We start from the raw sequence: 11,187 nt of genomic DNA on the forward strand, positions 1-11,187 counted from the left end.
TATTGTTCTAGGGACATTAATGTATTTAAGTTATAATTTATCATTAAATTTTTTTAAAATTTTTTATTTGCATAAAATTAAATATACAATTATATGAGTTTATTATTAGTTTGATAATATTATTAATTTTTTAAAAAAATAAAGATAATAAGATATACGGACATATTTAATAATTTTTTTTAAATTATAAAATTTGATAATAGAAAAAAAAAAGATTAACTACTTACTTTAGGCGCCAGTATTACAGTTTGGTAAGGTGCCGGTAGAGTGCCCGGTACTCTGCTCAATTATCGGTATTATCAATTGCAGTCCAGTAAAGCACAACGACTGTGGTCTTAGAAAAAAAAATAGCAAAAATTGTTTGATAAACGTCATTTAAGAAAGTATTTAAACAATTCAAGTTTGTCATCAATTAAGGTAAGAAATATTTTAAACTTTACATTGACGTGTGACGAATGAAACTTCAGGGATTTAGAATCGAAATGAGCATTCCTAAAATTGGGCATGTGGCACCGCCTTTTTCACTATTCTTTATTCTGATATATTTTATGTGTTTTCTTATCGTTTTAGCTTTTCTTTACTAATTAAATATAATAAATAATATCACAATTTGCAAAAATTGATATACTTTTCTGTATTTTTGTTAACATTTCTTATTCATATTTGTCAGAATATACAAATAAACATAATGAAAAGATTAAATGTCACCGTATATTAAAATATTTTTAGTTGAATTCTATTTACATTTTAATAATTATAAAATCATAATTAAATTTTGCAATTTTTATGTTGTATTAATTTATTTATATATATTATTTTTAATTAAGTTTTAAAGAAAAATGATTAATTTGTCATTTTATTGATTGTCCAATTTTTTATCTTTATACATAATACGCAATTTAGGAGAAAATAACAATTTATTATAAATACATTATTTATATGAAAGTTTATTGTGATAAAAAGTGTTACATTTCTTTGATGCTATAAATATGATATAAATCAATAGATAAAATTAATTTGTACTATATAAACAAGTACAATATAAACAAAATAGGTAAATATATACAATTTCTGATTACCTTATTGTTTTTAGATTTCTTATATTGACAATATGAAATATTTTCTTATTGTTTTGTTTAAATATATTATCTTCTAATAATGCTTATGTATAGAAAAACTTTTTAATATCATAAATATATGATATATGATATTTGTATAATATATATGAATTTTTTTGTTTTGTTATGATATCAAAATTTATTCATTGATTTCAGAAAAATATAACAAAATGTCCAAAAAACCAGGTACTACTCAAGCAATGCATAAGGTTATAATGGTTGGAAGTGGAGGTGTTGGAAAATCTGCTCTCACATTACAATTTATGTATGATGAGGTATATTAATCTTATAAAAAACTTATAAATAATAAATTATATTATTAATTTATTGATTTCTTTTTATATATAAATTAGTTTGTGGAAGATTATGAACCTACAAAAGCAGATTCTTATAGAAAGAAAGTTGTATTAGATGCAGAAGAAGTACAAATAGATATATTAGATACTGCAGGACAAGAAGATTATGCAGCAATTCGAGATAATTATTTTCGAAGTGGAGAAGGATTTCTTTGTGTATTTTCTATAACAGAGGATGATAGTTTTCAAGCTACGCAAGAATTTAGGTGAATAAAAAAATTTAAAATTATTATAAATATGTATACATGTAATTTTCAAAACAAAATTATATAATTTTATATATTCAGGGAACAGATCCTTAGAGTAAAAAATGATGAAAACATTCCATTTTTACTAGTGGGAAATAAAAGTGACTTACAAGAGAAAAGAAAAGTTGGTTTAAATGAAGCTCAAGCCAGAGCAGAACAATGGGGTGTACCATATGTAGAAACAAGTGCAAAAACAAAAGAAAATGTTGATAAGGTAATTTAATAATCAAATTTTATTTCTTTCTTTTTATATATACACGTATATATATATACATATATATATATATATGTAGGTAAAAATAAGAAAATAAATGTCTTTTATATAAAAAATTAATATTATTAATAATTTTTTTAATAATATTAAATAATATAATTTGTTACAAATGATTCATTTGATTATTTATGTAAAAAAATTGTATGTAAAAAATGCACATGCATCATTAAGATATTTTTATATTGTTTCTTAAATTTACAATAGTTTTTAGAATACAAAAATTGCATGAGATTTATTTAATTAGCTTAATTGATCATTTATTGTATGTTTTATTTTCTTTGCTATATATACATCTCGTAGCTTTTGCACATATTTCTTTTGTAATGAAAAATATTGATACAAATATAAAATTAATACATAAAGATAAATTGCATTTATTTATATTTGTAAAGCACATTTTTCAAGCCTTGAAGCTTTGAGATGGCATCAATTGCACATTTCCAGGTATTTTTCGACTTGATGCGTGAAATAAGATCGCGCAAGATTGAAGATAAATCAGCAAGCAACGGTCGTGGAAAGGACCGTGCCACAAGGAAGAAAAAGAAGTGCAAAATTCTATAGGTTTGCTGCTTTTTTCGCACTGTTTTTAATCTTTTATAAATGAAAAACTGGTCAATGATTTAGAAATTTTATTATTGCAGTATTCTTTTCACTTTTTTCTGAAATTTAAATAAATATATATGTGCAATTATCATCAGGTAACAATTATATCAGAAGTATCAACTTTCTGCAAGAGTGTCTCTCACAGGCACGTACAAAAAAAAATTTCTTACATACAATTCGCTTTTTATGTTGTTTCTAGCTTATGCTTGAAATATTGCATATGCATGTACAAATTCAATTCAGTATCACCTTTTATTAAGTTATAAAGGCACAAACTGATTTTTTTCTATTAATTTATTAAAAATTTATTAAAATGAAAAGAATGGGAATGAACACATTTTCATGTGTAGCTTATTATGAAGCATGATTATTTTAGTAAATGTTAAAGTTATGTAAATATTACAATATTATATCTAATAAATATTATCATATTATATTTTTGCTCATTCAATATATTTTATATTACATTATATATGTAATATATAATACTATATTTTATATTACATTAATAAAATTTAAATAAGAAATATAAATAGAAAATAAATTCTGTTTTAGTATTGATAATATATAGCAAAGTTATTATAATTTCAATTTCTGATAATAAATTGATAGAAATATGAAATGAAAATTGATTGTTTTTTTGTATTCCATTACAGGTATTTTTTGATTTAATGCGTGCAATAGCTGCACGTAAAGCGCAAGAAAATCAAGGAGATGGAAGTGAACGTAAGAAGAAAAGAAATTGCTGTATTTTACTCTAACAAATGTAAAACAAGCTCTTATAATGGAACGTTCGACTTCTAATTGAAAAAACCTGAGTAAGAGAAATGTATTTGTATACATACATACATATATACAAATATATATACAAATGCATCATATATACATATACATACAGAAGAAAGTTTTCTGACACTTTACAGTGAATTGACACTAAAAATAAAACAATTGCATTAAGAATACGTAATTTACATATTATTTAATAATTATTATAGTAATAATTGTAAACTTGTACTCTTTTTCATCAAATTATTAATTGTTTAATTTGTAATGCACTGGTGCATATAATTATAATTCATACATACAACCGTTAATTTATGTCATATTTTTGTAATCATTAAGAAAGAGTAAAAGTTTTAAATACTAAATGCACAAAGTTATATTATACATTAATACATTATTTTTTAATTTTTCATTATGATTGGAGTGCTGAAATATATATAGTTATTCAATTAATATAAAAAAAGAAAAAGAAAAGAGAAATGCGGAGAAAATACCCGTAAGAGAAAAAGATTATATGTATGTATACATACATGTGCATGTAATATATATGTTCATGTATATACACATATTATATATATATATATATATATATATATATATATATACATATTATACATTTATACTATGCACAATATTTCGTGATCATTCAATAATAGTTAACAAAAAATGTTGCAAATATTATAGAAATACTGTAATTAATTTTATTTGCAAATAAAAAATTATTATATATTCATTGTATTTTATATGTTTCTTTGAAACCTTGAATGATTTCAGCACTCTTTATATTATCTTATATATTCTATATTATTTATTTGAAAAGTATTGACAATTTTGATTTAAATTATTTAAATTATTAATTTTATATTAAAACAATCATAGCACTGTAAAGTAAAGAAGACATGGTAATCAATCCACAATTTGTTTAATATTAGTATTCTGTAATTTTAATTTACAGTCTGCATCTATGTACAAACAATACAGTTCATTATTTTTATATTAATAAAGTAACATTGTATTCTGGTTATAGAGATGTAAATAGAATAATTATATTTACATCTTGAATTCAAAAATTATAAAATATTTTTTAATTTTTTTGACAATTTTTTGACAAATTTCATTTTTATTTAAAAAAAAGATATACTTTTGAATAAGAATAAAATATTTAAAAATAATTTTAAATTTGCATCTAGGCAATATTATTTTTTCTTAAATTTGTTTTAAAATATGTTATTTTTAAATTATATATATTCTATGTTAGATATTTAAATAACATTCTTATTGACTTTCTTATTTTATATTTTATTTTTAAGAAAGTCATTAAGTGTATATATTTCAAAATACAATTTATTATTCAAAAATATACATTTTTTTTATCGAAAAAGAAATTATATTGTGTTAAAAATTTAATATCTATAAATTAATAGATTTCAATAGACTGAAAACATTATTAATGTTACTTATCAGAAAGACTTAAACCTCTATGAGGTGCATTTATTTATGGAAAGAATAAAAAAAAATAAAATTGATATTATATTTTACAAATAAATAAATATATATATATATATACATGTATGTATTATTAAGTATTGAAATTTTAAAAATGATTATAATTTGGAGCATATTTATTAATAATAAAGTTTTAGAATATTTTTTTTGCATTTGCGTTTTGTACTATTGAAATTAATTGTGCCTTTTTAAGAGTTCACTGTTAATAAATTGAAATTAATGATATAATCGCATTCTTTAAAAGAATTTTATCAGTCATTATCAGATAAAAATAAATTTCATCTTAAAAATATCTTTATATGAATTCACACACTATATATATGTATACATATATAAAGTCATTACACTATCATATATCAAATCATTCTTTATATAATTATTATGCAACGTTGTGTTTATAACTTAATTATATTTATAGTTTTGAATAAAATACATTTTGTAAAAATTAGAAAAATTATTGTATATGATTTTTATATTATATATTTTAAAATATATGAAATGTATGAAAATGTATTAATTGATAAATTAATCGAACTATATACACAATATATGTAAATGTAATGTGGGTACAATCTTATACATATATGTTTGCACAAAATTGTATAAATATGAAAATAATAATGTATCAAAAATAATTTTGACTTTTGAATTTTTTATTAATTTAATAATAATATTTATTTATATTTCAACGTAGAAAGATTTTTAAAATAAAATCAATTTTTAAAAAAAATGTTATATTTATGATAATGATATTTTTTTAAAAATCGTTTTTTACCCGTTATATAAATAATTTTTTTAACCTGTTACATAAAGCGAAAATTGGACAACATTTTCAAATATCCAATGAAAAATTGAAACGTATAGAAACTTTTGTTATCACTATAATTTATTATTATTATTATTAACATCCAAAATATAAGTTACTATTAATCATTTATAAAATGGTTAAAGAAATGAATATAAAAGTGTCAGATTTAAATTGAAATATTTAATACAAAAGAAATATGTTCGAGGTTAAGTAATATTTTTTAAGATTATAAAGCAAGATTATATACATAGTCTCATAATAAATTATTTTTTCTATTGTTATTTTAGAAAGAGTAATGCATTTTATTTTTGCTAACAAAATTTCATAAAAATACTACTAAAATGAGTAGTATTAAACTCGATGTACAGTGGTCTCCAGTTCATGCTAATAAATTTATTACATGGGGTACAGAAATTTGTTTATATGAAGTTATGCAAATAAAAGAAAATAATAGACAATTATGTAAGTAAATATTATTTATAAAATATATTTACATTTAATAAAGTTTTGATAAAAAAAATGACATTTTGTATTTTCTTGCAGATAAGATTTCTGATTCTACAGTTGCTCATTTACTTGCAACGAATACCAATCATCATTATGTTAAATGTATTGATATATATCCACAATTGGAACCAGATATACTATTAGCTGTTGGTCAAGCAAATGGAAAAGTTGTTTTAACTACTTTTGCTCCAACAATCTTTGATTCTCAAGGTCTCAGTGGAAAAGAATTAGGTATATTATTTCAATAAATAATTAAATTTATATTTTATTATATTTAAGAATTATGTAATTATAGTTCCAAAACATGCCAGACAGTGTAACGCAGTTGCTTGGAATCCAATAGATACAAATTTGATTGTATCTGGCTTAGATAAACATAGTAAAGATCATTCCATTTTATTATGGGATATAAACAAAGGTTTACATACTTCTGAAAGAATACATCATCATAATACAGTACAGATGGATTCTGTGAGACCTATAACAGAAGTTGGTGTTTCTGAAACTGTACATTCCATTGCTTGGTTTAAAAATGAACAAAAATGTATGGTAGTTGGCACTAATAATAAACAATTAAAAATCATTGATTTTAGAGGTATTAATATAAACAATATAATTACATTTTTTTATATTATTTTGCATTATATATTTAATTATATTAAATTATTTAATATTAGATTCTGCAAAAGTAATCAACACAACAGCTACTAAAGCAGTTTATAATGTATCAGTGAATCCACACAATAATTATCATTTACTTTCAAGTGTTGATAATCAAATAACAATTTGGGATACAAGATGCTTTGAAAAACCTGTTTTAACATTGTCGCAAAGTAGACAAATTACAAAGGTTTTATGGTGTCCAACTAGACACAATCTTCTAGGTGCTTTACAAAAAGATTCAGGTAGAATATTTTAATTTTTTTTAAATATAATTATAAATTGAATAAATATAATATTTTCATTTAATATTATTATATTATAATTTCTTAATTAATATAATTAATATAATTTCTTATATTAATAAAGTGACACTACATTTATATGACATTCAACATTGTGGAATTGGAGGAGGAGAAGATACGGAACCTGGAGCATTAGAAAGAACAGTTGCACCACCTTGGCATAGTCCTGTAAGTTTTTCGTGGCATCCAACACATGTGAATAGATTGTTGGCAATATCTCAACAAGGTTTGATTATATTATAGCATTAACTTATAGAATTCTTGAATAAAATGTTTTTGATCTTGTTTTATTTCTTTAAAGGACTTACAGATTATACAGTTTGTGAAAGAATTACAGTAAACTGGTCAACACGATCTCATCTTGTTTGGAATCATGCTTCTAAATCATTTAAATATATATGTAGTAATGATAATATTTATAAAGCTCTGAATGATATTTCTATTTTAACTAAAAGTCGTGCTACTTCAGAATATGGTTTACTTGTAAGTTAAAAAAGTTTATATTTTATATCATATAATATATATGTTTTAATATATATATTTATAGCCAGAGCTGGCTCAGAATGGAGAATTAGCAGAAAATGATACTCTCAAAAACTTGTGGCAATGGTTGTACTTAAGTCGATATTTAGTAGAAGATGGTACTATACCATGTACAGATAATAAACATCCAGGTGTTAGGTAAATTAAAGATTTTCTGATAATATATTTAAAAATTCACAAAATAATGTTTGTTAATATTACATAGAACAGTTTTAAAGTTAGATGGACAAGGATCTAATAATGGTTTTTTAAAATCGGAACTAATTCATCGTCCTTGGTCGGATATAGGATCTAATCATACTGCAAAAATTTATAGGTATAAAATATTAATATTTTATGATATCAAAGTTTTGTAATATAGTTTTATGTTATAGATCTCCAGACAGAGATAAAGGATTACTTTTATGTGGTTGGAGATTTGATAAAGACACCAATAGCCTTTATGATAATTTATTTTTAGAAAGATTAGAAAGAGAAGGTGCATATCCAAGAGCAGCAGCAATAGCAGTTTTTAATTTATGTTTACGGCAAGCAATAGAAATTCTAAATCGAGGAGCTACTAAAATGTCAATGTCTACAAATTTAAATATTGTTGCTATGGCTTTATCAGGATTTTCCGAAGATAGAAATAGTATGTGGAGAGAATCATGTTTAAAGTGTAGATCTCAACTCTCAGATCCTTATTTGAGAGCAACTTTTGCATTTTTAACAGCAGATGATTCATATGAAAATGTTTTAGTAAGTAAATATGAATTTTTTTTTATAAAAATTATTTATGTAAATAATGAAAAAAATATTTATAGAATGAAAATGGTATGGCAGTTGAAGATAGAGTAGCATTTGCTCTTATGTTTTTATCAGATAATAAATTAAATGAATATTTAAAAAAATTAACTCAAAAATTGACTGATGAAGGAAACTTAGCTGGTTTTCTTTTAACAGGTTTGTATAACAAATTATATAATCTATAATCTATAATCTATAATAAATCTGTTAATATAAGCTCTAAATTTATAATAAATTTTATCTAGGTGCTAGTTTAGAAGGTATACAATTATTAAATAGATATTTAGAAATTACTGGTGATGTTCAAAGTTGTAGTTTGATAGCTATAAGAGCATTTACACCAACATTGCTCCAAGAGAACCAAGTTCAAGTTTGGATTACTAGGTATTGTAATAAATAATATTTATTACAATAAATTATATTTATCTGAAAAATTGTGAAAATAACATTAAAAATTTAGTTATAGAAATTTATTAAATGCATGGAAAATGTGGACTCAAAGAGCTCATTTTGATATTGCTATGCGATCTTCAACAAATGAAAAACCCCCTCAACAAATATATGTTTCTTGTAATTTTTGTGGTAAAAGTATATCGGCTTTCATGCAGGGTTTGAGTAGAGCAAGAGGACCATTTGGTAGGCTAGGAAGTACACCCAATAAATTAAAGGTAATTTACATATTTTTATTTGAATATTTTATAAAATAATAATTAAAATAAAATTTTCTTTATATATATAGATGTCTTCATGTCCAAATTGTAGAAAACCATTACCACGATGTGCAATTTGCTTAATGCATATGGGTACAGTAAGTGGATTACAAATGACAACATCTGGAGTTAGTAGAAGTGATGAATGTGATAATAAATTGACAGAATTCAGTAATTGGTTTACATGGTGTCAAACATGTAGACATGGTGGTCATGCTGATCATATTACACATTGGTTTCGGTAATATATTTTAAAATTATGTACATATATTTTATGTACATATTTTTTTCTGTATATATTTTATCTTTTGTAATAATATATCATTTTATTTATATAGTCAACATTCAGAATGTCCAGTGACTTCATGTACATGCAGATGTTTTTCTTTAGATGCATCGTGTAAAATAGCAGTAAGTATAATATACATAGAAAATGAAATCATAAAAATTATAAATATTAACAATATTCATTTAAGTTTTAGGACATTATATATATATTTCTTGGAACAAAACATAAATATTAGAAATAAAGGATAATGAATTTTGCTTATTCTATTTATAGATACAATTTTATTTTGTTAAAAAAATATAATTTATAACTTTAAATATATGTAAAAATGATAGTGTTCTCATAAGAAATTGATGTATAATTGATTTTTTTTATCAACACTTTATAAAGCATTTCTACAATGATTTAAAAATCATTATTTTCTTCCTCACATTCACATTCTGTCAATTTTTCAACTCCTACTATATTTAATATAATCATCAGTTCATTATATTGATCAGCATCTGTAATATATATATATATATTTTTTGTCTTTATAAATATATATTTCATTATGTTATAATATATGTATATATAATATTCATATATTCTGTTTATGATACAATATTAAGATAATATATTTACCAAATTCTTCAGTTAAACTAAGAGGAAACACTATATAATTACTACAGTTCATTGTAGATTTAGATTGCAAAGTGCCATGTACTTCTATATAACCTTCTGCATTGCCATCAATTGGTTCTGGTAAAGTTATATTTACTTGTACACCATCAGTTGTTCTTAATTCTAAATTTCTACCATTTGAACTTTTCTAATGATAAAAGAATGCAATAAGATGCAATAAATTAACATAATTAATTTTAATAAAGCAAATAATAAATGTATAAATACATAAATCGTTGCTATTAGAATATTATAATCATATTTATATCTTTTCTTTTGTTAATATTAAAACAAATCTTACTTTTCCTATAGTTCCAAGTAAAATTACTTGTTCTCCAATATTTTGTGCCAATCGACGGCCATCGATACGTTTCTTCATATTTTTTATTAACCGTTTTTTATTAATCGTTCCTAAAAAAGCAATTAGCAATAACTTAACTTGTAATTAATATCATAGAATGACAAATCCCAATACTTAACATTACCAAATCATAGAATTTGAAAGACTTCAAACAAAGTCTAATGAGAGAAAAGAAAACCGATTAATAATGATTCGCTAGTGGGGTTACTGTGCAATTATTAAATATAATATAGATAGCATAAATAATATATTGATGCCAATGATGAAAGTCATGAAGATGACAAAAGACGAGACAAATTTCGAAAATATGAAAGAATTTTTCTTACAAATATATATTTATTTATCTATTAAAAGTGATTAAATGCCTCAAAATAAATATAAAATTATAAGATTTGTCAAACAAATATATTTACAATATTTTTCAGTTAAACATTTAAAAAAATGTATTGAGCTTTTATACAATTTAATGTAAAAATGATTTAAATTAATTTTTAAAATTTAGTGGTTAAAAAATTATTTACATAAAATTTTTAGGGATTTTTGCAAATTTTATGTCATTATATGAATTTTTATCCAATTCAAATGAACGATAGAAATAGCGCCAAATTTAATTATTTTTCAATTGAATAATGAAAATGTATCATCTAAGTCCAATTCAAATTTAAAT

General features: G+C 22.2%; 3 protein-coding genes across 8 annotated transcripts; 2 read left to right on the forward strand and 1 right to left on the reverse strand.

Moving 5' to 3' along the window:
• The first annotated feature begins 252 nt into the window (after nucleotides 1-252).
• Nucleotides 253-3,566, forward strand: LOC102656587 (ras-related protein Ral-a). Of its 3 annotated transcripts, none has more exons than XM_016915226.2 (6): nucleotides 253-417; nucleotides 1,275-1,393; nucleotides 1,472-1,680; nucleotides 1,762-1,936; nucleotides 2,441-2,557; nucleotides 2,638-2,742. In XM_016915226.2, exons 2-5 carry the CDS (start codon nucleotides 1,289-1,291, stop codon nucleotides 2,555-2,557), a joined length of 606 nt encoding a protein of 201 aa, XP_016770715.1. In that variant the 5' UTR covers nucleotides 253-417; nucleotides 1,275-1,288; the 3' UTR covers nucleotides 2,638-2,742. The 3 variants fall into 3 exon arrangements, with proteins under 3 accessions (XP_016770715.1, XP_006570354.1, XP_006570355.1); XM_006570291.3 differs by lacking the exon at nucleotides 2,638-2,742 and adding an exon at nucleotides 3,256-3,566 and having other exon boundaries at nucleotides 254-417; XM_006570292.3 differs by lacking the exons at nucleotides 2,441-2,557; nucleotides 2,638-2,742 and adding an exon at nucleotides 3,256-3,566 and having other exon boundaries at nucleotides 254-417.
• A 2,251-nt stretch (nucleotides 3,567-5,817) lies between these two features.
• Nucleotides 5,818-9,900, forward strand: LOC726771 (GATOR complex protein MIOS-B). Of its 3 annotated transcripts, none has more exons than XR_003305646.1 (15): nucleotides 5,818-5,901; nucleotides 5,984-6,158; nucleotides 6,240-6,434; nucleotides 6,499-6,798; nucleotides 6,881-7,108; nucleotides 7,233-7,394; nucleotides 7,470-7,651; nucleotides 7,716-7,849; nucleotides 7,917-8,027; nucleotides 8,086-8,449; nucleotides 8,515-8,653; nucleotides 8,743-8,881; nucleotides 8,958-9,165; nucleotides 9,237-9,618; nucleotides 9,684-9,714. XR_003305646.1 is itself a non-coding variant. In XM_026443788.1 (15 exons), the coding sequence occupies exons 1-15, from the start codon at nucleotides 6,038-6,040 to the stop codon at nucleotides 9,687-9,689; spliced, it is 2,574 nt and encodes an 857-aa protein (XP_026299573.1). In that variant the 3' UTR covers nucleotides 9,690-9,900. The 3 variants fall into 3 exon arrangements, 2 of the variants coding, with proteins under 2 accessions (XP_026299574.1, XP_026299573.1); XM_026443788.1 differs by lacking the exon at nucleotides 5,818-5,901 and having other exon boundaries at nucleotides 6,038-6,158; nucleotides 9,237-9,448; nucleotides 9,546-9,618; nucleotides 9,684-9,900; XM_026443789.1 differs by lacking the exon at nucleotides 9,684-9,714 and having other exon boundaries at nucleotides 9,237-9,677.
• Nucleotides 9,763-10,790, reverse strand: LOC726757 (replication protein A 14 kDa subunit). Of its 2 annotated transcripts, none has more exons than XM_001122477.5 (4): nucleotides 10,645-10,790; nucleotides 10,461-10,570; nucleotides 10,121-10,307; nucleotides 9,763-9,999 (listed from the first exon to the last, which is right to left on the reverse strand). In XM_001122477.5, exons 2-4 carry the CDS (start codon nucleotides 10,536-10,538, stop codon nucleotides 9,902-9,904), a joined length of 363 nt encoding a protein of 120 aa, XP_001122477.1. In that variant the 5' UTR covers nucleotides 10,539-10,570; nucleotides 10,645-10,790; the 3' UTR covers nucleotides 9,763-9,901. The 2 variants fall into 2 exon arrangements, with proteins under 2 accessions (XP_001122477.1, XP_006570356.1); XM_006570293.3 differs by having other exon boundaries at nucleotides 10,640-10,774.
• Between the last annotated feature and the right edge of the window lie 397 nt (nucleotides 10,791-11,187).

The sequence above is a fragment of the Apis mellifera genome, linkage group LG11, assembly GCF_003254395.2.
Source record: "Apis mellifera strain DH4 linkage group LG11, Amel_HAv3.1, whole genome shotgun sequence".
NCBI lineage: Eukaryota > Metazoa > Arthropoda > Insecta > Hymenoptera > Apidae > Apis > Apis mellifera.